The sequence below is a fragment of the Bos indicus genome, chromosome 28 (genome assembly GCF_029378745.1).
Source record: "Bos indicus isolate NIAB-ARS_2022 breed Sahiwal x Tharparkar chromosome 28, NIAB-ARS_B.indTharparkar_mat_pri_1.0, whole genome shotgun sequence".
Lineage (NCBI taxonomy): Eukaryota > Metazoa > Chordata > Mammalia > Artiodactyla > Bovidae > Bos > Bos indicus.
In genome coordinates this window covers 26,678,946-26,706,844 of record NC_091787.1, presented here as the reverse complement: position 1 = coordinate 26,706,844, position 27,899 = coordinate 26,678,946, and the positions used below count along the sequence as shown (strand labels likewise).

At 42.7% G+C, this 27,899-nt stretch overlaps 1 protein-coding gene across 1 annotated transcript; it reads right to left on the bottom strand.

Moving 5' to 3' along the window:
- Positions 1-62: 62 nt before the first annotated feature.
- Positions 63-27,229, bottom strand: EIF4EBP2 (eukaryotic translation initiation factor 4E binding protein 2). The gene is made up of 3 exons (XM_019953814.2): positions 26,783-27,229; positions 7,530-7,715; positions 63-6,565 (listed from the first exon to the last, which is right to left on the bottom strand). The coding sequence occupies exons 1-3, from the start codon at positions 26,925-26,927 to the stop codon at positions 6,534-6,536; spliced, it is 363 nt and encodes a 120-aa protein (XP_019809373.1). The 5' UTR covers positions 26,928-27,229; the 3' UTR covers positions 63-6,533.
- Positions 27,230-27,899: the final 670 nt, after the last annotated feature.

Genomic DNA, 27,899 nt, shown 5'->3' with positions numbered 1-27,899 from the left:
GATGCCCAAAATGTGTCAACAGGATTTTACCTGAAATTTAAAAAAACAATTAAAACACCAAGTTGATACTCAAGATCTTTATTGATTCAACTGTAACAGCAACCGTTGGTGAAAATTTAATTTTTTCCATAATTTCCAAACACTTGCTGGTTTGTAAGGACAGTTAGGAAAATCAGAAACAAAAACTTAACCATGGAGTCACACAGGGCTGCCTCAGGATTACACGGTGCCCTCTGCTCTCCATCCACGACAGTGAGATGGACAGAGGGGAAAGGGGACACCCACATCAAGGGAGACAAAGGGAAGACCAAGGAAAGTACTGGCAGTCTCCACTTTTCCACTCAGAATGGATGGAACTGGGCCACTGGTGGCACAAAGACAGGGAAGGGCATTTCAATATATAAAGTATTTTAAAGATGCTTAAAATGGACACCCGAATATGTGGGTGTCGATTTACCCCTGGGTAGCAGAGGATCTCCTCACCCAGGTGAGAAGAGATGGGTTCCATCTCCAGGTGAAGGAAAGGCACTGGCTCACAGTCTTCAGGGACTGAAACAGACACCAGGAGCAGGACGCCTCACCACACAGCTCACTCCTCAGCTCTAGTGTTCCTTCCTCACTCTCCTGGTTTCAAGTAAAAATGACCCTTGGCCTGGGCTTGGTTTTTTTTTTAAAGATTAAGATGGGAGAGGAAAAGGGCACACTGCAGGCAAGAAGAGATACTCCGCTAGATTCACGCAATCTCAGATGTCCAGAAATTTTGGTTTTAAGCACTGGCAAGAGCTCCCTTTGGAAATTTCAATGTGGCCAAATTTCAAGCATTGCAGCATCTCTCTGCCAGCCTCCCACTCGTTGAAAGGTGGCAGAGTGAAAGTTTAAATACCCCAAGAATGTGTTTCATCTCAGTACTATTTTCCATTCAGGATCCAGGCAGTACGGTCTGCCAGGGCTGCAGGCAGAAGCAAAGAGACACCACAGATCATCTGAAAAGGGACTTTAAAGACTTCTCCTAAATCTAAGCTTTGCCAAAAGGTAACAATTTCCAGGCCCATCCAGAGAAAGAAATGTCAATTCCGCAGGGTGGGAAAGGTGACATGAACTGACTGTATCATTCCTGAGACTGCAGTCAGAAATGTCATGAGCTAGGCTCAGGGGAACTCCAATTCTCAGCTGGGAAAACATGACTACAACAAGAAATGTGCCTGGGGTATAAGCATTCTAAATAATTGTGACCCAGCTGCCTCAAGATCTGATGTCATCTTTTATTTACAGCTGGGAGGTAAAGAAGTTGGTGGTGGTAGGGGTACCACTGTATGGTCACTATGCCCCCTGTGAAGTCCAGACAGAAACTGCCCTCCCAAGTAAACACTGCTTCTTTAAAACAGACACTAACCCCTCCTAGATGCCATGCATAGGTAAGAGATTGGGTTTCGCAGATTAATAAATAGCTGCCCGTGTGCATATAGTCCAGAGACATGCTAAGACGGGTAAGTTCTGACCCAGAGAGACAAGCACTGGCTCTCCTGTCTGGAGGGGAATGTAAGGGGCTGAGGGCCGTGGCTTCAAACAGCCAAGATACTGATACCCCATAAAGTCTCCAAGATGAAAACGGAAAAGGACTGTTTCTGGAATATTGCTGCCAATACAATAAGCACCTTACACCAGGTGCCTTGATGCAAAGCAGGCACTGGCTGAGCGACAGCCTCTGGGGTAAAGCCCATACATCTAGCAGGAAATGTCTGAACTGGGAAGTTGAGGTCTGAGAGATGCAAAGAGCTGGTAACCCAGACAGCAAAAATAAAGACCATCTATTTTGACTCCACCTTAAAATCAGAAGTAAAAAAATTCGTTTGAAGGTGCTTTAAAGACAAGTTCCTTACTTCTAGAAGTACCTTTTCTTCTTTTTTTTAAATAGCTGCCTTAGCAGCATTGCTTTTTATTCAAGTATACTCTAAAGCAAGCAGGGCTATAGATAAGAAAATGCTGGGAAGTGTCAGAGTGTAAATCTAAAGAATTTGCACCCTTAAGATGTCTGAAACCCCCAAAAACTTGGCATCGGTGCCAGGGACACAGAACAGACATTCACTAAAAATGTGCTAAACTGACGAGCTTCATCAAAGCTTCTCTCAAGGGTGAAGACAGGATTGGTTCTTTTTAAGAACCTGTTTCCATTAGGAAGCCCAGGGTGAGGCAGGTGTGCAGAGTTAACTTTTACTGGATGTAAAGATCAAGCACAGACAGCTCGTATTCCCAGAGGTCCCCCCCATTTACTGAGGTGGTTTTTTGGGTGGGAGACCTGACCCAAGTCTGCTTTAGCTGGCGTGGTTTGAGAGAGCAGGTGCCAAGCATCAACTGGGGGGGACCTGGCTTCTGGATACTATCAGCTTTGTTACTCTGGATCTGAATGGTTAGCTATTCTTCAGCCCAGTAACCCACCACCTAATTCATGTTTGCTCCCTTTGTTTGACAACCCCGACTGATCCATTCGAATGGCTCAACGAGAAGGCTCCAATGCCCTTTGTCAATTCCTGGCTAAAGGAGAAAGCGAGCCAGCAGTATTGTCTTTTAGAGGTATCAAGTCAAGGACTGAAGCATCCTTGGGCCACTGGTAGTGTACAACAGGACAGTGTACAAATGCTACCCTGGAAATGGCCATTTCTTGCCAACTCTCTCAAAACTGGCAGATGGTTATGGACAGTCCATTTTTCATCTGTTTGTTGATGTATATGTTAGAGAACTATTCTCAGCAACACCACTTCTCTCAGTATAGCATCTAGTTTAAACATAGCCCTTCTTGCTGATCTAGTTTCACCCTCTGTTGGGGGAGGGGTCATATTAAGGTATATCCACAAATTCTTTGACACTGCTCCATTCATTAGGTGGGGTGTAACCCCAGTTCCCTTGAGTGTAGCTGGGCTTAGTGGCTTGCTTCTAAGGAAAGAGATAGGAAGGTGTGGTGATTTGCTTTCGAAGACTGACATAAAAGGCACTGCAGATTCCTCCTTGCTCTCTCTGGGATCGTGTGCTCAGGCAAAGCCAACTGCCATGCTGTAAGGACACTCGTGCTGCCCTAGACAGACCCACACAGGGAGAAACTGAGGCATCTTGCTCACAAAGAGAGCCCAGAAGTGGATTCTCAAGGCCCAAGTGACTGGAGACCCTGCTGAAGTCTTGATTGCAACTTCCTATGGTGCCAATACCACCATGCTAAGCTGCTTCCCAGGTCCTAACCACAGAAACTGACAGATAATGTTTGCTCTAAAAGAGATTTTAAGTTTGGGGATAACCTGTTAAATAGCAACAGATAACAAGGATGAAGGATAAAACCCTTGGCTTGGAAGCCTAATAGCTAGAAGCCGGCTTCTCTACACTATGCTTTAGAGAACACAGTAGCTATTTACACAGGATACGAGAGAGTGGTGAACTCAAGTCACCACACTATGAAGGAGGTAGAACCATGACAATGCACATCTCCTGCTGGAATTTGGAGGGAAGAGGTCATCTCATTAAGATGGATTGTCCCCAGAAGTACAGACACATGGTTTTCTCCTAAGGAGAAAAGTACAAATAATTAGTAAGATTTTAAGAATCATCTCACTCAAATGATACCCTAAGGGTGCTCCGAAAAGGCCCAGATAGATTATTCATTAGGGCTTCAACTGTTAGATGATTCCTTCCAAACACTCAGGAGGCTTCCCAGGTGGCTCACTGGTAAAGAATCCACCTGCTAATGCAGAAGACGCAAGTGACGTGGGTTCAATCCCTGGGTCGGGAAGATCCCCTGGAGTGGGAAATGGCAACCCTCTCCAGTACTCTTGCCTGGGAAATCCCATGGATAGGTGAGTCTGGTGGGGTCACAAAGAGTCAGACATAACTCAGCTACTGAGCACATAAACACACCCAGGAGTAAACCACCTACTAGATTCTGGATTGCCCTGAAAAATGATTCTATGAGGCATGGCACAAAGGTTTCATCTGTTCAAAGTTCATCTACTGCCTTGTGAGATTATCTTTAAAACGCCGATTTATGGAGGCCAAAGTAAATCTAGTGGCCTTCAGGAAAGAACTGCACCAAGCACTATGGAGATCCTTACAGAGATGCCTACAGGATGGGCAGCTGCTATATTATACAGCTGATGCTCCCAAGACATACTAGAAATACAGCCTCTGATTAGGAGGCCAAGTGCAGACTCCTCGAGATAGCAACAAAGGGGATCATACCGTCTTTAGACTACTCAAGCTGGTGTTTTAATTTCCCACTATTCAGTGAGGGAACCGAGTTTTCACGTGCAGCAGTAAAGACCCAACAGGGCACGCACTCTGCTCACTGACAGAACGATTACTCGCTGTAGTGGAGTCACATTCCAGATGATGTGGAGAAAGCAAGCTTCATTCCCAAAGAATCAAGCTCTCAGGGGACAACGAAGTCCTGTGCAAGCTTGTCATGCAAATTACCAACACACCTTAAGTTTTTCCAAGAGTAAGTATAGTGAAATTTGGAGTTTAATAAAAATCAGAACAGAGATACATTAAAAAAGCAGTAAGAAATATTTTTCTGGTCAATTCTTGAGACTGAAAGCATCTCCAAAACCGTGGAGATCCAGCTTATTCCTGAGACATCAACCATCACAAAAGATTTCACTCTTTAAACAATTCACATTTTGTAGCAGAAAACAGAACAAAGTTCCACAGACATCCTTAGTCTCTTCTAAATGTATTCGCAAACAGGGGCTTCTCAGAGTTCAAAAGAAAAACAGCTTTCCATCTTAGCCAGTTGGCCTGGTACTCTCACCCTGGTATCTCGCCTCTTAAAAAGATGGTTCGGAGCACCAAATCCAACCAGAAATTCCTAGACACCAGTGGCTATTTTACTTGTCTTTCCGTGAGAGAAGTCACTCTCCCAGGATTCCCATGCCAGTCAACAGTCAGGACCATGGGGTGGGGAACGAAGCAGCACAGCATAAAGGGAGAGAATGAGGCTACCATGAACAACCCAGGGAAGGCAGAATGGTCCAGTCTCACAGTCCACCCACTACGAACTCCAAACATGCACAGCCAACACTAGAGCAAGAGGAACAAGTTCATAAGGGACCGGGGGAGACAAGGGCTGGTGACATGGAACAGCAGACTCACCAAGGAACAGTTCTCACCTTCCTAACACCGGAAGATGTATAATTAAAAAGTTGCTGTTCAAAATTGTACTGAAAACATATCTAAAAATAGGTCTGTACTCATCTTAAAAATAAAAGGTCACTCCTCAGATAAGAGGAGTGACAGATCTTATCAGATACCACAGGTGAGGTATCCTGGATGTACATTTGAAAAATGGCCTGGCAGAGAAAAGGGAAGGAGGCAGGGAAAGACAGGGGAATTCAGAGTACGTTGGGAAGGGTAAGAACGGAAGGAACACGTTTTTAAGCCCATGCTTATCTATCTCAGCAGCCAAACAAAGCAGGTCCACAAAGGAAAAAAGTGTAGTTCTTTGCTAAGAACACTCTCAAAGTCAACTTTAAACTAAAAAATCGGAGACAATAAATATCACAATGCTCACTGGACTGAGAAACAATGACTACTGGGCCTGGGTAGGGTACTCAAAAGTTTCAGCGTCTTCCGAGGTCATTCTTGGGTACCATCCTGCAGAGTATACCGTTAGGCCTTATCCAATGTGCTTCTGTCCCATGGAAGGGACCTGCTCGGGAGCAGGAGAAACCACCTGGATAGCTCAGGGTACAAAAGGACCACAGGCAACAGGATGCAGTCATGGAGGGATGGGAGAAGCGGGGCAACGAACAACTGGTGACACAGGACTCCCTTCTGACGTAGAATTAGAAAGTGTCTGCACAACTGTGCAAAGTAAAGGAACAGGAAGATGAACTATAGTACGAAAGACAGAATACACTCCTCCCAGAGGAAGGAGGGGAAGTGGACCTCAAAACAGTGCCCCAGGGTAATGCTACTCGAGTTGTACAAACTGTGTACTATCCCCAAGGACAAACACCGCAAAGTAAAAAGGAAAGCAGCTCTCTTCCTGTTTACCATTTCCCTCCAGTGGTTTTCAAGACCCCCAAACCCAGGCTCTTGCAAGACTGAAACCTGGGCAAGACAGTGAGGAGAGAGAATAAGAACAGGAATGATGCTGAACCCATCAAACCTCTGTATCACTTCTCCAGACTCCCCAGCCAGTCAGTTATTAGTAGGTTGATAATGGATTTGGGATTAAAAAAAATGGGGGGCGGGGAGGGGAACCAGAGTTTAACTGTTTTCCTCTATGGGCTGCTTAGTTCTACAGAAATATGTCAAGAGTCTTCAATCTAACTGTCTAACTGGGAGGGGAACAGGAAACAGGGAGAAGAAATGGTCAGATGCAGCTCATCTTTGCATCCTTTGGCACAAGGGGAAGGAGGAGGGGAAGGAGACAGCAACGGGGATTGCTGGTACTGCCTCTTCTGTCTTTGCATCGATGATCCTATCAGCCGAATCAAGTACACACATGTATCAGTGTTGCTGCTTTTCTTCTGATCCTCAAAGGACAATCAGATGTCCATCTCAAACTGAGCATCATCCCCTGGTTAGAATGAAGAAAAGGAAAAGTTGGGCACAAAATGGAAGAGCAAAACAATTTTAACTAACATTCCCTCTGCACAAGAGTCAAAACAGAATTCAAACTGCCCCATTCTCTGTAGCCTCGAAACAACTATTCTGCTCTGCCTTGGCTGGTCTTTTTAATCTGGGGGGCAACAAAAGAGTGGCAGTCACATCACCCACGGGCAGGAGCCAATTATGGGAAAGGATACAAGTGAAAACTACCCAAGTTTTACTCTCCTTTGTCTGAGGTTGACCAAACAGGAGCTTGTAGAGAGCTCTTGGCCATTTATCAAGTCAGCACACTCTTCTGGAAGCTCTGAATTTTTAGCCCTGCTCGGAATGACACTCTGTCCATCAAAAACTCCTTTGGAATTTGACAAAGTAGAAAGTTGGCTCATGTACAGGGGCCATGGAGTGCAGCCCAAGGTGTGCTTCAGGAGCTGGCCATTTCCAGACATGGATAGGACTTATTATTAATGGTCAACGTGTGTGTGAGTGTGTGGGGCGGGGGAGGGGGTGTGTGTGTACTGAAATAGGCTGTCCTGAAAATGGGGTGAAAATGGTTTTCTCTACACCACAAAAAAGACATTCTCTTTATAAGAAGCAAGGTCTATTTCCAAGGGTGATGGAAATGGGAGTGATTAGATTCTGCTGTGTGTGTGTGTGTTATCCCTAGTCCAACAAAGTCCAGGTTCAAGAAGTCATCTTTGGGATTTACCATTGCCTGATTTTGGATTCTCCCTCACCCTACCCTTCTCCTAGATTAGATTTGGCTATGGTTTAGAACTCAGGTTTCCAGAACATCTCAGTAAGTCTTGGTGAGGGTAGTGGGGGAACCTCAGAGATGTATGACTGAACATCAGTTACAACTGAAGCATCAACATTTTTCAGACTGACTCGAATCCCAGGGCTATCTCTTGGTCCCTAACACCAGCTTCTCTTACCAACTGCATGCTTCCTGTCATGATTGTTCAAGTTGTTCAAATTGTTTACTTCTACTTTGGAGTCTTCAATTAAGGTGCCGGGGCTGGTGACTCCTGGGATATTGGGCAGATGGCAGGGTGGGGTCTGAGCCATAGGAGAGTTGCGACGATCCAACAAAAACTTTCGATCATAAATGATTCGAGTTCCTGGAAAACAGGGTTTAAAGGAGACGGAAGTTTTATATCTTGTTTCAAATATAATTTTACACCAATGAAAGTAGAAAGTTACCTTCCCTTTCTTTGCTTTGAAAAATAAGGACTAGTAACAGTTCAAAAAGGCAGCTGAAATTATGAAGAATGAATCATTCTGGAGAGCAGAAAACTTAGGTCAAGTTTGAATTATTTAGGATGGAAAGTTTTCTAATACAGATTTTACAACTTTTTACCACCTTAAACAGGGAACAATCCAACCCTTTCTCGGTGAATCAGGGTGAGTATGAAATTCATTTATTATGCTATGTTGTGACCTAGGAAGTCTCAGGGCCTATTCAGCTGATGATCTGTACTCTCCTTAGACCGAACAGGATTCAGATAGCCAAGGCTGTGCTCGTGGCCCTCCCCACCAGTTTCCTTGTCTCCTCCCTCACTGTTTGGCTAAGAACCATCTTTTTTCCATGTCTTAAGTCAGTTTGGCTGCCATAATCAAATACCACACATGGAACTGGGTGTCTTACACAGAAATGTATTTCCTCACAGTTCCTGAAATTTCCAAGACAAAGACACCAGTTTAGTGTGTCTCTGCTGAGCGCTCTCTTCCAGATGTGTTGACACCTTCCCACCGTGTCCTCTCACGAGGGAGAGGGAAGCAAGTGTCTCTTCTGCTGGGGCATTAATCCCACTGTGAGAGCCCCACCCTCAGGACTTCACCTGAACCTAATTACCTCCCAAGGCCCCAGTCCTTGGAGAAGGAAATGGCAACCCACTCCGGTGTTGCTGCCTGGAGAATCCTATAGACAGAGAAGCCTGGTGGGCTACAGTCCATGGGATCACAAAGATTCGGACATGACTGAAACGACTTAGCAAGCAAGCCCCACTTCTAAATACCACTTTGTGGGGGTTTGTGTGTCAATATATGAATGGGGAGAGCACAAGTCAATCTACAGTACATGCTTTACACTCATTCTAACTTAATGTGTCTAATCTGTGGGGTTTGGAAATTGGTGATCTGATTTCAACGCTATGTAAAATAAGAGCAAACAGGCTGGGAAGGAGCCTGATGGTTTTCCAATGATCTAAGGGAAGGAGCTTCAGTGGATGGATTTTGTTCTGTCACCAGCGCCCTCCCCCCAACCTTTTATTCATGGCTAGGTTTCAGAAGGGTGAGATTTTTGCTGTGAGATGTTCTTACTAACATTCATGTTGCAAGTCAGAACAAGACTATTCTCACTTCTGTAGTATACTAAACTCAGAAACTCTTGGGGTGAAGTGGTGAAAAAACAGCACAGGATAAAAGCAAGCTTTCTATTTCTAAATTACAGATCAGCAACAATACCAACATTAGAGCACTGTAAATGAACCAAGTAGAAAACAAGTTAATAGAGAGTCAACCTAAACATGTCGGGTGTAACAGGACGTTTGACAAACTCCTATTACTGTGCAGAGGCAATAAAAATATTTTTTACTGCCTTGAGATATAATTCACATACAATTCAAAGTGTGTAATTCAATAGATTTTAGTATACTCCTGGAATGGTGCAACCATCCCCACAGTCTTTTTTTTTTTTTTTTGCTTTTGACTGCAACACATTGACTTGTGGGATCTTAGTTTCTCAAGCAGAAACTGAACCCAGGCCACAGCAGTGAAAAAGCCAAATCTAACCACTGGACCACTAGGGAATTCCCACCACAATCTACCTTAGAACACTGTCATCCTCTCCAAAAGATAACCCATATACATTCAGCAGCCCCTCCCCACTTTCCTCCACCCTCGGCAGCCTAGGCAACCATGAATCTGTTCTCTGTCTCCACAGATCTGCCGATTCTAGGCATTTCATATAGGTGCAACCATGTAGTATGTGACCTTTCATATGGCTCCTTTCACTTGCATGTTTTTAAGATTCATTCATGTTTGGCGTTTATCAGTACAGCTGATCCTTGAACAATGCAAGTTAGCACTTTTTCAATTGTAAGTACTACAGCACTATACAGTCAGTGTTGGCTGAATCTATGGATGCCGAGGGCCAATGATAAGTAACATGTGGATTAACCCCCATGTTGTTTTAAGGATCAATTGTACTTAATTTATGTTTATTGACAAATAATGTTCTGTATGTATTAATGTATATCACATTTTATCAATCTGTCCATTGATGGACATCTGGGTTTTTTCCATTTTGAGTAATGCTGCTGGAAACACTCATGCACAAGTGTTTGTGTGAACTCCTGGGTATGTAAGACAGACTTGCTGGATTATATGGCTTACCTTTTGAGGAACCACCAGGCTTGTTTTCCAAAGTGGTGGCACCATTTTCCATTCCCATCAGCAGTATATAAGGGTTCCAGTTTATATACATTGTAGCCAACACTTTCCTTTTTTATTTTTCACTTTTCCTTTTGGCCCTTCCCCAGGGCATACAGGATCTTAGTTCCCCAAACAGGTATGAAACCCCAGCCCTCAGCAGTGAGAGCATGGAGTCCTAAGCACTGGTCTGTCAGGGAATTCCCTTTTTATCTTTTTTATTACAGCCATCCGAGTGGGTGTGAAGTGGTATCTCATGGTGTTTTAATTTGCATTTCCTTGATAGCTAAAAGTGCTGAGCATCTTTTCATATATGCCTATTGGCCATTCCAACAAATATCTTCTTTGGAGAAATGTCTTTAGCCCATTTTTTAAAGGGTTGTCTTTTTACCACTACACTGTACAAGTTCTTTATATATTATGAATACAAACTTTTTAAAAAAAATTTTTATTTTATATTGGAGTATAGCTGATTAACAATGTTGTGTTAGTTTTGGGTGTACAACAAAATGATTCAGTTACATATATACATGTATAAAAGCTTCATATTCATAGATGCTTCGGAAATATTTTCTCCTGTGAGGTGCCTTTTAAATTTTTTTTCAAAATTTTAAATTTTAATAAAGTCCAATTTGTGTCTTTTTCTTTGGTTGCTTGTGATTTTGGTGTTATATCTAAGAAACTTGCCTAACCAAGGTCACAAAGATTTGTGCCTATGTTTTCTTCTAAGAGTTTTACAGCACTTCAGTTCAGTTCACTTGCTCAGTTGTGTCCAACTCTTTGTGACCCCATGAATTGCAGCACGCCAGGCCTCCCGTCCATCAACAACTCCCGGAGTTCACTCAAACTCACGTCTAGAGTCGGTGATGCCATCCAGCCATCTCATCCTCTGTCGTCCCCTTCTCCTCTTGCCCTCAATCCCTCCCAGCATCAGAGTCTTTTCCAACGAGTCAACTCTTTGCATGAGGTGGCCAAAGTACTGGAGTTTCAGCTTTAGCACCATTCCTTCCAAAGAACACCCAGGGCTGATCTCCTTCAGAATGGACTGGTTGGATCTCCTTGCAGTCCAAGGGACTCTCAAGAGTCTTCTCCAACACCACAGTTCAAAAGCATCAATTCTTTGGTGCTCAGCTTTCTTCACAGTCCAACTCTCACATCCATACATGACCACTGGAAAAACCATAGCCTTGACTAGACAGACCTTTGTTGGCAAAGTAATGTCTCTGCTTTTCAATATGCTATCCAGGTTTGTCATAACTTTCCTTCCAAGGAGTAAGCGTCTTTTAATTTCATGGCTGCAGTCACCATCTGCAGTGATTCTGGAGCCCCCAAAAATAAAGTCTGACACTGTTTCCCCATCTATTTCCCATGAAGTGGTGGGACCAGATGCCATGATCTTAGTTTTCTGAATGTTGAGCCTTAAGCCAACTTTTTCACTCTCCTCTTTCATTTTCATCAAGAGGCTTTTTAGTTCCTCTTCACTTTCTGCCTTAAGGGTGGTATCATCTGCATATCTGAGGTTATTGATATTTCTCCCGGCAATCTTGATTCCAGCCTGTGTTTCTTCCAGTCCAGCGTTTCTCATGATGTACTCTGCATATAAGTTAAATAAGCAGGGTGATAATATATAGCCTTGACGTACTCCTTTTCCTATTTGGAACCAGTCTGTTGTTCCATGTCCAGTTCTAACTGTTGCTTCCTGACCTGCATACAGGTTTCTCAAGAGGCAGGTCAGGTGGTCTGGTATTCCCATCTCTTGAAGAATTTTCCACAGTTTATTGTGATCCACACAGTCAAAGGCTTTGGCATAGTCAATAAAGCAGAAATAGATGTTTTTCTGGAACTCTCTTGCTTTTTCCATGATCCAGCAGATGTTGACAATTTGATCTAGTGCTCACATTTAGGTCCTGGAGTCATGGGGTCCAACTCTGGTTTTTGTGTGTGGACATCCAGTTGCACCAGCATGATTTGTTGAAAAGACTATTATTGAATATTTCCCCATTTAAATGTCTTAGTATCCTTGTCAAAGATCAACTGGCTATAATTGTGAGGGTTTATTTCTGGGCTTCCATTGATCGATGTGTATCCTTATGACAGTAATACACTCTCTAGATCTGTAACAACTTTTGAAACCAAGTGAGTCTCCTAACATTGTTTTTCTTCTTCAAGATTGCTTAAGGTTATTTTAAGTCTCTTATTAAAGTTCCATATATGCATCTTAGGGTCAGCCTGTAAACTTCTGCAAAGAAGACAGTGGGAATTTTGATGGGGACTGTGCTTTGAATAAATTTGGGGAGTAGTACCATCTTAACAATATTGAGTCTTCCAATCCATAAACATGGATGGTCTATTTATACAGACATTTATAGATAAATGTCTATCTTTATTTCAAGAATGTTATACAGTTTCCATAGTATAAGTTTCATGCTTTTTTGGATTAAATTTATACCTATGTATTTTATTATTTTTATGCTATTGTAAGTGGAATTATTTTATTTCATTTTTGGATTGTTCATTGAAAGATACAAACACAACTGGGTTTTGTATACCAATCTTGTATTCTGAAGCTTTACTAAACTCAATTAATTTTAAGTTTTTTAGTGAATTTTTAAGTTACATTTGGTTTTAAATGGACACACAAAATAAACAATTCAGAAGAGCCATTCTAAAGAATTACAACTTTAATGATGCTGTTAATGTTCTCAAATATGGCCAGGTAAAATATGGATACAAAACCACAGTATTTCATGTGTTTGAATTTTAGATCACTGGAAGCTAAAAAAATTGCTGCAGATATATGGCAGAAAAAAGGAATCAACCCGTCGGTGACTAAGGATTCTATGGTGTAATTCAAAAGCATTTAATATTCAAAAAACCAAAACTATCAAAAGAAAAACATTACATCAAAGGAAACTATTAGCAAGGTGAAAAGGCAGCCTTCAGAATAGGAGAAAATAATAGCAAATGAAGCAACTGACAAACAACTAATCTCAAAAATATACAAGCAACTCCTACAGCTCAACTCCAGAAAAATAAATGACCCAATCAAAAAATGGGCCAAAGAACTAAATAGACATTTCTCCAAAGAAGACATACAGATGGCTAATAAACACATGAAAAGATGCTCAACATCACTCATTATCAGAGAAATGCAAATCAAAACCACTATGAGGTACCATTTCACGCCAGTCAGAATGGCTGCGATCCAAAAGTCTACAAGCAATAAATGCTGGAGAGGGTGTGGAGAAAAGGGAACCCTCTTACACTGTTGGTGGGAATGCAAACTAGCACAGCCACTATGGAGAACAGTGTGGAGATTCCTTAAAAAACTGGAAATAGAACTGCCTTATGATCCAGCAATCCCACTGCTGGGCATACACACTAAGGAAACCAGAAGGGAAAGAGACACGTGTACCCCAATGTTCATCGCAGCACTGTTTATAATAGCCAGGACATGGAAGCAACCTAGATGTCCATCAGCAGATGAATAGATAAGAAAGCTGTGGTACATGTACACAATGGAGTATTACTCAGCCATTAAAAAGAATACATTTGAATTAGTTCTAATGAGGTGGATGAAACTGGAGCCTATTATACAGAGTGAAGTAAGCCAGAAAGAAAAACACCAATACAGTATACTAACGCATATATATGGAATTTAGAAAGATGGTAACAATAACCCTGTGTACGAGACAGCAAAAGAGACACCGATGTATAAAACAGTCTTATGGACTCTGTTGGAGAGGGAAAGGGTGGGAAGATTTGGGAGAATGGCATTGAAACATGTATAATATCATGTATGAAACGAGCTGCCAGTCCAGGTTCGATGCACGATACTGGATGCTTGGGGCTGGTGCACTGGGACGACCCAGAGAGATGGTATGGGGAGGGAGGAGGGAGGAGGGTTCAGGATGGGGAACACATGTATACCTGTGGCGGATCCATTTCAATATATTTGGCAAAACTAATACAATATTGTAAAGTTTTCAAAAATAAAATTAAAACAAAAAAAAATAAAAGAAAAACATTAAGACTTGATTATAAATAAAATGCCAGGAAAAAACCCTTTTTTGTCCTTTTTTGATACCGTGTTTACTGTGAAATTATATAAATTCCAAGACAATTTAAAAACCTAAAATATTCAGGGTCTCTTAAAAATGTGCATGCATAGACACATCTTATGAAGCAAGAACTTCCAGTAATTCAATTTCAACTGCCAGTCACATTTATGCTAGCCCAATTCAACGTCAACCCACGCATCCATAACTAGAGAAAAGTTAACCGTAAATCTCTAACGGAAAGGCAGACACACCAGGGAAGCAGAGGCAGGACAGGTAGATAGTATAATGTAATATGCTGCTGCTGCTTAGTTGCTTCAGTCGAGTCCGACTCTGTGCGATCCTATGGACTGCACTGCAGCCTGCCACGCTCCTCCATCCTTGGGATTCTTCGGGCAAGAACCCTGGAGTGGGTTGCCATGCCCTCCTCCAGAGGATCTTCCCCACCCAAGGATCGAACCCAGTCTCCTGCATTGCAGGCAGATTCTTTACTGCCAAGCCACCAGGGAAGCCCCATAATCTCATATGGTGGAGAGCTAAAACTGACAGACTGAGACACAGAGGTTTAACTAATTTATAGAGTTTTAAAGGTAACTACCCAGGGCTTCCCTGGTGGCTCAGTGGTAAAGGATCCACCTGCCAATGCAGGAAAGGTCGGTTCCATCTCCGATCTGGAAAGACCCCTCATGCTGCAGACCAACCAATCTCACATGCCACAAGTACTGAGCCTGTGCTCTAGAGCCCAGGAACCACAGCTGAGCCCACACGCCTCAACTCCTGAAGCCTGAGTGCCCCAGCGCCCACGCTCCACGACAAGAGAAACCACTGCAAGAAGAAGCCACACACCACAACCAGAGCGCGGCCCCCACCTGCTGCACCTGGAGGAAAGCCTGCACAGCAACGGAGACCTGGCACAGCCAAAATAGATAAATAATAAATACATACTAAGAATAAATAAATAAAGGTAACTACTCAGAAGAACCAAAAACAATAAAACAATTTACAAGGAAATACGAAGTACAGAAAGTAATGAAAGTGTCCCGTATCCCTCATTTTCATAACAGGGAATCAACAGTATCCTCTAATGTTAAGAAATCAAGAAATTGTGGTATAAATATATATTATTTATAGCAACAGTGGCTAACCAGTAAAATCACTACAAACAGAAACTGTTAGAAGCAGCAGTCTATTGGCATTTTACTTTGCATTTTAGGTGCTTCTGTTCAGTTTTCCTTTTTCTACTTTGTTTTTAAAACATGCATATTTTAGTCTTCATGTTTGGATTTCAAAACAAATAGGTATCTTTAGATCTAGGTTAACATTAGATATCTATACACATTCTTCATTCCTTGGTGACCAGTTATTTGGATAAATCTAGTACCCTGACCTAGAACTTTCTAAATGCCGACATTACTAGGAAAACATGAAGAGTAAAATTGAGTCTTTTTGATGGAGAACAGAGAGTAAGGAGAAAAAGCTTCTACTTTTTGATCTAAAAATTAGTGATTTTCAAATGGCAAGGAAAAAGAGGCAAATAAATGAGATCCAAAATTATGCTTGCCAAGATGGTTTAGTACAGAAAAAAGGTCATTCAAGTCTAAGGGGCTTTTTCAACACCAAGTAGCTTAAACGATAATCAATCCATAATTAAGCTATATACATCCAAGAAATTGTATAACCTGATACAAAACTGCCTAGACAAAGTTCCCTGTAACATGGTTAACTGACAAGGGCAGTAGTTACTGTACTTTCGCAGAGCCCAGACCATAAAGTTGTTTAAGGCTGTTTCCAGAATTAGAATTAAGCAGCCACTCATGCAAATAAACATCTTAGAATAAGAAACAGAAAGTAACTTGCCCACATTGAACAGGTGGTGACAAAACCCTCCAAGAAGGCTGAGATTAACCTACGCCTTCCCAACAATATCCCAGGCAAGAAGGGAGTGTGTGGAGTCAAACAGGGCTTCCCTCAAGGGACTTTCGTCATCAAAGAGGAAAATTGTTTCTCATAAAACCGTAGTGGACTCCCCGATATGATCATTAGGCCAGAACTGAGTCAGATGCCCACCATCCCAGACACTAGGGAAGCCATAGCGTAGCCAGGGTGTATTTTATGGGGCTTGGCACCCTACTACTTTTAAAATAATGAGGAAATCTGGGGTAGCATGAAAGAAGAGAGAACAGCTATTGGGCTGGAAACCAATAGTGCCAGTCACATCCATATTTAAATCCTCATTTTCCATAGTAGAAAACTGTTAGTACCCAAAACTGAGAAATAGCATTAAATCATGTTATTCAGAAATCCAGAGGTAAATGCTAGAAGAAATAGCTGAAAGAGTTTAAAATGGTTTCTCCAGGAATGGAACTAGAAACGAGATGGGACGTTAAGACTGTTGCTTTTTGTTATTACCCTAATAATACTATATGCAGAGTACATCATGAGAAACGCTGGGCTGGATGAAGCACAAGCTGGAATCAAGATTGCCGGGAGAAATATCAATAACCTCAGATATGCAGATGATACCACCCTTATGGCAGAAAGTGAAGAACTAAAGAGCCTCTTGATGAAAGTCAAAGAGGAGAGTGAAAAAGTTGGCTTAAAGCTCAACATTCAGAAAACTAAGATCATGGCATCCAGTCCCATGGCAAACAGATGGGGAAACAGTGCAAACAGTTTATTTTGGGGGGCTCCAAAATCACTGCAGATGGTGATTGCAGCCATGAAATTAAAAGACGCTTCCTCCTTGGAAGCAAAGCTATGACCAACCTAGACAGCATATTAAAAAGCAGAGACATTACTTTGCCAACAAAGGTCTGTCTAGTCAAGGCTATGGTTTTTCCAGTGGTCATGTATGGATATGAGAGTTGGACTATGAAGTGCTGAAGAATTCATGCTTTTCAACTGTGGTGCTGGAGAAGACTCTTGAGAGTCCCTTGGACTGCAAGGAGGTCCAACCAGTCCATCCTAAAGGAAATCAGTCCTGAATATTCATTGGAAGGACTGATGTTGAAGGTGAAACTCCAATACTTTGGCCACCTGATGCAAACAACTGACTCACTGGAAAAGACCCTGATGCTGGGAAAGACTGAAGGCATGAGAAGGGGACGATAGAGGATGAGATGGTTGGATGGCATCACCAACTCAATGGACACGAGTTTGAGTAAACTTTGGGAGTTGGTGATGGACAGGGAGGCCTGGCGTGCTGCAGTCCACGGGGTCGCAAAGAGTCAGAGACGACTGAGCGACTGAACTGAACTGAACTAACAATACTATATGACTTTTAAAGTTTACTTTCATAGGTAGAAAAACAACAGGGTGACTGCATGAATACTGAAGGCATTTTGCTAAGTCAAACAAGTCAGTCACAAAAGACAAGTATCTTTTGATCCCATGTATATGAGGTACCTGGACTAGTCAAATTCACAGAAAGTAGAATGATGGTTGCCAGTGGCTAGAGGTAAGCAAGTAATAAGGAGTTATTGTCTAATGAGTATAAAGTTTCAGTTTGGGAAGATGAAAAAAGTCCTGGAGATGGATGGTGGTGACAGTTGCACAACAATGTGAATGTACTTACTGCCATGGAACTGTATACTTAAACCCAGTTAAAATGGCAAATTTTACGTCATTTACACAATAAGAAATATACATGATTTCAGACTTCTAGCCTCCAGAAATACAAGAAAATAAATTTGTTTAAAGCCTCCCCACACACAATTATCTTTTTAATAGCAAGAGACAGTGTTTTAGAAATAAAAAGCAAACCCCATTATAAGCAATTGGGGACAGTGAGTGACTCAAAAAAGTATTTGTAAGTATTTATATATATATATATGTAAAAATATATATATGTATGTGTGTGTGTGTGTGTGTGTATGTGTATATAAAACAGACTGACACTAGAGCCATGAGGAAATCTAGAAATTTAAAAAACAAAGCACTTGGCAAATAACCTCAGTATTCCATTAGGAATTTTTAACGTCCTCCATCTATGCCACATATAAAGGCTTACCAAGAGATCAGAAACAGACACAAGATGAACAAGCAGCATAAGTGCATATGTGCTAAGTCTCTCAGCCGTGCCCAACTCCCCACAACCCCATGGACTGTAGCATGCCAGGCTCCCTTGTCCCAGGGATTCTCCAGGCAATAATACTGGAGTAGATTGCCATTTCCTTCTCCGAACAAGCCAACAAGTGTTTCCAATACACTCAGAAAGGTAGTCTACCTCTTTCCCTCTCCCCCCACCTCCATCCCAATAGTAAGAAGAGAACATAAGAAGTGAAAAATGCAGAAAGGACTTACAAAGAAAGTGGTTTTCTCTGTTTTTTATTCTACCAACTTAGGAGGGTGATTAACAAGGTCTGTGTTTCACTATATTAGAGAACATTTTAAATGCATTTCAGTTTTAAAATCTGTTCTTCATAGAGGCTCTGGATGGAACAGACTCCTAAAAGCTCTATGCCAGATAACCCAGAGGAGGGTAAAAGGTGCTTGACCCATTATCCTCCAGGGAGGCTGAGAGTGGTCAAATCACGTTCAGTGTATACAATCATCAAATCTCTAAAGGGCTAATAAAACCAAGAGAGGGACAAATTTTACATCAGCAAAAGGCACAATTAAAGCCAGAGGATATTATAACTTGCTTGACCCAGTATCCTCCAGGGAGGCTGAGAGTGGTCAAATCACGTTCAGTGTGTACAATCATCAAATCTCTAAAGTGCTAATAAAACCAAGAGAGGGGCAATTTTTACATCAGCAAAAGGCACAATTAGAGCCAAAGGATATTATAACTTAGTATGGTTAAATAATTATGGCAAATGGAAGACATCCAAGGTTTGTGAAAAGTCAATTCTACTGTTCTTTGAGTAACTCCAATTCTCATAACCAGGAGCAAAGATTTCCAAGACATTAATGTCAAAGGATGGCTCCCTACCCAATCACACAGGACTCTGCCAGAGTAGAACACACACCCACCCAGGCTGAAAGGGAAGTTGATAATGACTATGCTCCTATTCAGAAGGTTCTGTGTTAGAAGAGGCCTTAGACGCATCTGGTGGAAGCCTGTCATTTTACACACGGAGAAAACAACATCCAAAGAAAGATCACACAGTGAGTGACACAGGAGTCAAGAGACCAACACAAATAAGCAAGGCAGTCTAAGCAAGTCTGCCTTTCTTGAGTCTGGCCAAAAAATGATTTGAAACAAATGACTTTTTTAGTTAGTACCAGGTAAAAAGTGGTATACAAACCACAAATTAATCTCAAATGCCAACTGATTTTAAGACTATCAAAGTACTTCAAATATGTCCACGTCTGTTTGGGTTTGAATACTTGTCTTGAAATAAATCTTCTTCCCAAGAACTACCTGGTTCTGGTTCCAGGAAAATGCTGGTTGGATGCGCCCGATTGTTGACAGCATCCTGGATCAATTCTTTGGATTAGATTTCACACATTTTGTGGTTCAGCCTCTGTAATGCTAATAATTAATGAGGGCTCACTGCTTTGGTATGGGGAGAGCACTCAGATTCAAGCCTGGGCTTCATTCCCACTTCTTGTTTTCCTCCTAGTTCACTCCTCTTAGGCACTTAAAAAAATAAAAATAAAAACAATGCAAAATACATACCTACCAATCTCTTCTACTTACAGTAAGGAACCTGAACTCATCAATAAACTTCATAAGTAGGCAAAAGCCTACTGAACATCACTGGTCTAGGTCACTTTATTTATGTGCTGCCTCTTCATTATGGTTCGAGGAACTTATCAGACCAGAGAGTGGTTTCATTTCAGTGTAAAAGAAGCCCAACTCTAACATAAACATTCGCTGGTGATGAGATGAGCACCTCTCTGAGGCCCAAAGAATTAATTACAACATCTTAAAAATGAATCACAAGCCTAGCAAACTTTTGATAGGTACCTCTTAGAACGGACTTCCCAGGTGGCGCAGTGGAAAAGCATCCACCTGCCATGCAGGTGACATGGGTTTGATCCCTGGGTCAGGAAGATCCCATGGAGTAGGAAATGGCAAGCCACTCCGGTATTCTTGACCGGCAAATCCCATGGATAGGAGCCTGGACTTAGAACCTAGGGAGCAATCAATGGTCTATCTTCACCAGTCCTCACCTGCTATAAACATCAGGCTATTTCTTTAAAAAATTAAAATTGAATGATACTAAAACCAAAGATGCCACAAGAAGAATCGACAAGTATCTCTTAGGAATATAGATGCAAAAATCCTCAACCAAATATTAGCAAACAGAATTCAGCAACATACAAAAAGGATTATATACCACAATCAATGGTACGTACTCCAGGAATGAGAGGCTGGTACAACATCTGAAAATAATTAACATGATACATCATAGCAACAGACTAAAAAACAAAAATCATAGGATCATTCCAAAAGACACACGAAAAAACTGTCTTTGATAAAATCCAACACCCTTTCATAATAAAAATAATCAACAGACTAGGAATAATAGGGAACTTCCTGAACCTGACAAGGAGCATCTATGAAAAACCACAGCTACCATTTTACCTAATGATAAAAGACTGGAGGTTTCCCCCTAATACCGAGCACAGGTCAATGGTATCTGTTCTCATTCTCTTGCCATGTTTGTTCAACACTGTACTGAAGCTTCCAGTTCTAGCCAGGGCAATTAGGCAAGAAAACAAACCAAAAAAGTACCTAGATCAATGAGGAAGAAGTAAAACTATCTTTATGCATAGACGACTGTGGTCTTGTATATAGACAATACCAAGGAATCTATAAAAATTGTATTTTCCAGTTACTGATTGTTTATCAAGCATTTTACTTTTTAAAATGACCCAGTGACATGAACAGCTTTAGTTCATCAGGGCATTTGTCCTCAAGATCTAAAAGACCATTTATTTAGACACAAATACTCACAAATTTCTGAGCTTTTGGCTTCAAACTGTCGCCTTTGAACCAGGTGAAAAAGGCCTTTAAAAACTAGTCATATATCACATAAATCAAAGCAGGATCCTCTATGACCCACCTCCAGGGTAACAGAAATAAAAACAAAAGTAAACAAGTGGAACCTGATTAAACCTAAAAGCTTTTGCACAGCAAAGGAAACTATAAGCAAGGTGAAAAGACAACCCTCAGAATGGGAGAAAATAATAGCAAATGAAACTACTGACAAAGGATTAATTTCCAAAATATACAGGCAGTTCATACAACTCAATGCCAGAAAACAAACAACTCAATCAGAAAGTGGGGGAAAGACCTAAACAGACATTTCTCCAAAGAAGACTTAAAGATGGCTAACAAACACATGAAAAAATGCTCAACATCGCTGATTATTAGAGAAATGCAAATCAAAACCACAATGAGATAACACCTCACACTGGTCAGAATGGCCATCATCAAGAAGTCTACAAACAATACATGCTGGAGCAAAGGGAACGCTCTTGCACTGTTGGTGGGAATGTAAATAGATACAGCCACTATGGAAGACGGTATAGAGACTCCTTAAAAAACTAGGAATAAAACCACCATATGACCCAGCAATCCCACTCCCAGGCATGTACCTGAGGAAACCAAAATTGAAAAAGACACATGTATCCCATTGTTCACTGAAGCACTAGTTACAATAGCCAGAACATGGAGGCAACCTAGATGTTCATCAACAGATGAATGGATAAAGAAGTTGTGGTACATACACACAATGGAAACATTACTCAGCCATAAAAAGGAACCCATTTGAGTCAGTTCTGATGAGGTGGATGAACCTAGAACCTATTATACAGAGTGATGAACTCCGGGAGTTGGTGATGGACAGGGAGGCCTGGCGTGCTGCGATTCATGGGGTCGCAAAAAGTTGGACACGACTGAGCGACTGAACTGAACTGAACTGACGTAAGTCAGAAAGAGAAATACCATATTCTAACGCACATACATGGAATCTAGAAAAATGGTACTGAAGAATTTTTCAGGGCAGCAATGGAGAAACAGACAGAGAGAATAGACTTATGGTCATGTCGAGAGGGGAGGAGAGGGTGAGATGTATGGAAAGAGCAACGGGAAAACTTACATTACCATATGTAAAATAGATAGCCCACAGGAATTTGCTGTATGGCTCAGGAAACTCAAACAGGGGCTCTGTATCAACCTAGAGGGGTGGGATGGGGCGGGAGATGGGAGGGAGCTTCAAAAGGGAGGGGATATATGTATACCTATGGCTGATTCATGTTGAGGTTTGACAGAAAACAACAAAATTCTGTAAAGCAATTATCCTTCAATTGCTCTCTTCCTTCCAACCAGGTGAACTAGTTTTCCCATGTTAACTTTACCCTGTCTGATCAGCAAATCTTATTTTTTTTTTCATCACATCACAGCCTTTACTGCTGACTGGCAGTGAAGAATCTCCGATATTCACTACTGTAGCTATTTGAGTTCCCAAAATTCTTTCGGCTGATTCCATATAAAAATAGAAAATCTGACATTCCTTAGTTATTGATTACGACATGTCCATATACCAAAATATTTTTTGTCCATACAAATCCATGAAGCCTGAATTTTACTCGATAGAATATCAAAAAAATTGAAAGGACATGATCTGCAACTTTTTACACACACATACGTAGTCAAGCCTACAGTTGTCTCCAAACCATGCAAGACCCCTCCCATAAAATCATGAACCCAACACAAATGTGCACCCAACACAAAACTAAGCTACATCTTCTGGTACATACTTTGGTGGCTGACGAATATGAGACTAAAGCCAAATCTCCTCTGGAATGACAATACATGTTAATTTTTGTTCCTCTGAGGTAAATAAATGCCATCTTCCTTGAACACAAGGCAAAGTGACTGAACAACTTTCAACGTGTTTTTCATGCAGTTCTTACATGTAATCATGAAGTCCTTCAGTTAATAACTGAAACTACAGAGCCAAACAAGTACATTTGCTGGTTCAGAAATATTTGACTAGAATAAACTCAGGTCACTGTATTAGAAATTTTTCTAACAATGAGAAACTGGCCTTCCTTCCCCATATCTACAGAGCTCTATTCACTTCTCCCAACAAAGGAACTAGATTAACACTCAGGACTCTCCCCAAATACTCTTACTTTATTATGGCTCACACCAAGTGGATTCTTTTCCCTTTTTCCTGTCTTCTCCTTTATCCCCAGACCCTTCCAATGGCCTTCAGGGAACCAACCAATCAGAGCAGCTCTTCAGCTGGCAGAGAGGATGCGCAACGGTGTGAACAAGATTTCAGACTAACAGTTCCCCTCTGGCACTCTTGTTACGGCAACAGCATACTTTTCCACAGCTGAGGAGGATGTTTGGCAGAAAAGTAAGGCAAAAAGAAAGGCTCAAAGAGGTCTCTTTGTTCATTCCCCAGAGCACAACCACTCTCAACAAGGAGACAGTTCAAAACTCATTTAAGAAAGTAAATAAATAATAAGGTAGCAAAAAGCATCACATTATCTGGCATTGCAGAGATAGAAGAGTCTTCTTAAATGTTTGCAAACTTCCTTTCCTAGGAAAATGTGCATCTTAAGACAGCAGAGGAAAAACCTGGAATAGGAATCAGGACACTAAGTTTGAGACTACCAACTGACATTAATTAGCTGTATGACACTAACAAGTTACTTAATTTCTCTCAATTATAGAAGGAAAGCATTAGGTCCCTTCCAGCTAACCAGACTGTTACAAAAGTGAAGCAGACTATAACAACTTAACCTTTCATTGAGGCTAGAAGCAGCTTCTCAAAGGATGAACCAAATGTCATCCCTATTCCTCCAGAGGCAGATAAAACAAAACAAAATAAAAACCCAAGGGTGTTTTGTTTTGAATTTGGTCAAAAATTTTGTTCTTCCTTAATAATGAGAAAAAGGTACACTTCTAAAAATATGGGAAATATAAGAGGTTACAGAAAGTTTTCATTTCATTTCCCAACTCTCATTTTCCAACCACAGAAGGCAATTTTAAGAAATCTTTTCAAGGGTAAGTTGTATCCTCTGTGGGGAGATGGCAAGTTCATTATGTTGTCAACGTCTCTGCCCAGTCTGATCATACAGGGCCTTCAGCACATCAACAGTTATCTGGACTGCTCTGACCTGTGTATGACACTCTAGTAGCTTGAGACAGGAAATTCTAATCCCCTTCCTTCCTACTAAATAGAGATTTCCAATACAAGCTTACTGTCACTTTCTAAATGTTTTCAAGTCTGAAACATGTAACTTAGCACTTGACTCTACAAGTTTTTCATTTCAGAACTAAAAAGCTTTTCTACCCACCAAGATTTTAAGACCACTCAGAGTGAAGACTGAATTTCCTACTTCTGTCTGTGGCTCCCTTTTGTGCAAAGCACTGCCCTGGACCCACAAAACTCACTGAAGATACCTAACCACATCAATTTAGGTGCCTAAAGGTGACCAAATAACAACCATGATTCAGGGAAAGAAAATTACATAGAAGAGAGGGAAATGTGAACAAATCATCAGAAAACTGGAAATTTTCCAAAGGGGGGGGAATTAAATCAGTAAGTACTGTATATCTAGGTGGCACTGAGGTAATTGCTATAAAACGGTGTTTAAATCCAACCGCAACAGTGCTGTATCTTATAAACATATTAGGTAAGCCTTTGTGTTAAAAATTTAGAGATGACAATGTGCTCTACTAATAAATAACAGCTCTGTATAATAGATGAGCTAAGATGTAAGTATTTAAATCTGCAATTAAAAAGCAGAAACCATCTGGAGACAGGGTAAATGATATTTGAGAAAGTAGCTGAGAACTATGTATGTAGGGAGGAAGGATAAATGATTCAGTATTTCGGGCAGAATCTTTCCCAACACTGTAGGAACGAATTCAGACTATCAGATAGGCACACTTAAAGACTATGCCCTTACTTTAAAAGCATAGAAGCTTGGGTGTTTGAAATATGCCTAAAGGTGCCCTTGCAGTTTTTCCCTCAGAGGAATAATGATTAATATACAGCTAAAAGTTTAGTTCCTTCCGCGAATAAGTAATTATCTGCTACTATGACATTGGTTCTAAACTGCTGGAAGCACAGGCATTACAGAATTCACAAGGAATTCTGGAAGAAGTTATAAATTTCTTTCCATCACCTCAGAAAACAATATCCATTTCTTAAAAGCTGTCAGTTCAAGTTCAAGACAACCTATGGAGACCAGATCCTGGTTTGCCAAATCTTTCACGATTAAAAGCCAAGAAGATTTCAGCATGCTCAGAGGCTGGCCTTGACCAGATGAGGTCAGGAGGGAGGTTTCTCCAATGAGGTAAGCCACCTCACTAGAAACTCCACTGTTCCACAAAGCTACAACCTCCTTAAGCCCAGTTCTCCACATATATCAATGAACGTCTCCTGCCTGGATCATTTAACTTATTCCAAGGCAGCCACGCCACCCCCAGTCGCCTGGGTGGATTCCTCTGTAGAGCTCTCGCCGAGATTTTTTATTCCTTGTTGGCAAGATCTTCTTTCTCTACCGTCTTGATATTGTGCAACGATTAAAAAATGGCCCAGGCCTAACAGCAAGGGATTGGCTGGAGCACAACTGGTGAGCCCAGCCCACAGGAACCAAGCTAGCAATCCCGTAGACAGCAAGGGCTGCCAGCAAAGTCCCAACCCTCTAGCCAGAGGCCACCATCAAAAAGCTAAGTAACCAAGTTAAAAATGAAGCACCATCCCCTTCATGAGGTCCCTCAAGATCGCTCTCCAGTCTTCTCCCTCTGGAGAAAAGCCTAGTCGGGGGACAGGCAACCTTTGAGCTCCCTTTTCCCGTGACCAATTAATTCCACGCTCTTCACCTCTACCCCAGTGTTCTTCCTTGTAAACAGTGTTGGTCGCACTTTGAAAAGCAGTGCTCTGGGACCCGGCTCTGCACGGCCCCTTCCCCCGGATGAAGCAGTCCCGCCGGGGAGGGTACCGTCTTCCACCAACCTCCACAGGCGTCGCCGCCAAAACTCTACCCTCAAGGCTGCCAGCGCTCCTTTCCCTGGGCTATTACTTGAGCATGATTTTATCACTCCTCCGCCAGCCTGGGGGCTCCCCCCACCCGTGGGGCCTCGTCCAGCAAAGTAAACAATGCTGTCAAAGCAGGATAACACTGGGCGAGGCTTCCAAACTCCGCATTCCAGCCTCCCCCCTCCTGGAGTTCTAGAAGCAGCAAAACAAGTCATCGCAGGGTCCCAGGAGCAAACTACTCTCCCCAACTTCCTTTCTAAAAAGGCTGGGAGACAGCTCCAAGATCAAGCTTCAATGTGCACAAAGACACTATATGTGGCAGAGGGAATGAGGAGCGAATGCAAAGCCAACTGTAGACAAATTTGCCCTGGAGTACGAGGGCGGGGGAAGGAGAAAACTGGGTCCAGTGCTTAAACCTGCCACGAAGCGGGAACAGGGGCTTTTTCTTCACAAGAGGAGAGCCAGCCACGTTCCCAGAGTGGGCACGCGCTGAATAGAGTTGCAGGAGATAGAGAACGCGAAGTTAAGGTTCTCGAAAGCAGTCTCAAGGGGATTTCGGGGGAAGCCCCAAGAAAGGGGCTTTGGTGGAGCCGGGGTGGCCCGAGCGGCCCAGAGTGGATACGCCCTGAGTTAAAGGACCGTGGCGGGAAACTGCGGGGACACCGCGGAGGTTAGCGCGGGCGCGCTCGGGTGCCGGGAGAGGGCTCGGGTGAGGGCCGCGGGGGCGCCGACGCTCACCTCCCGGTGTGGTGGAGAAGAGCGTCCCCCCGGGCGTGGTGCAATAGTCATGAGGTAGCTGCGCGGCGTCGCTGATGGGCACGGTGCGGGTGGGGATGGCGCGGCTCTGGCTGGGCTGGTGGCCGCTGCCGGCGGACGAGGACATGGCTCTGGGCGCGGGCTCTCGGGCTTTGTCCGGCGGGCGGGCAGGCGGGCGGCGGCGGCGGCTGAGGGCCCGGGCTGCTCCAGCTGCTCAGGCGGGCTGAAGGGCGGGCGGGGCTAGGCGCGCTCCGCTCGCTCTGCGCTCGCTTCCTCTGGCTCCCTCGTCCCGCTCCGCTCCCGCCGCCGCCCTCTCAGCCGCCGCCGCCGCCGCCGCCCTATCCTCCGGCCTCCGCCAGCAGCCTCAGCAGCAGGAGCAGCGGCAGCAGCGGCGACGACGACGACGACCGGAAGCGGGCGAAGGCGGGAGCCAGAGGGAGGTCGGGGTAGCTGGTCGGCCGGACGTGACGTCACGAGGGCGGGTCCAGGGCGGCAGGCCTGCTGGCGGGGCGGAGCTTATGCTCCGAGGGCGGGACACGAACCGGATTGAACCTACGCGGTGTTTGTGAACTGAGCGTAGGTGTGCTTGGAAAACTTGTGTGGGCTTTTTATTATTATTATTGTCAATCAACACTACTTGAGTTGACTTCTGTTTCCTATATCGAGGCAAAAGTGTTATTTTGCTTTTAATTGTTCGTTATTAAATAAAGGAATGTGTGCATGTATTAAAAGACGATCAGAATGGTTTATGGTGCCACCGTGCTCAAAGGGTAACAAATTTTTTCAATAAAAAGTCGGAGAGTAAATACTTTAGCCTTTACAGGCCTTATGGTCTCTGACGTGTCTTCAACTTTTGTTGCTCTACCGAGAAAGCAGCCTTCGACAACATGTAAATAAATGTGCGTGGATCCAGTAAGACTTTATTGACAAAAACAGGTGACCAGCTGGATTTGTCCTGTGGGCCATGGTTTGCAGATCCTGTCTTTGTTTTTGTTTTTGTTTGGTCCAGGTACACGTCTTGTGGTATCTTAGCTCCCCCAGGCAGTGAAAGCACCCAGTCCTAACCAGTGGACCCCCTGGAATTTTCCTGGGAAAATTT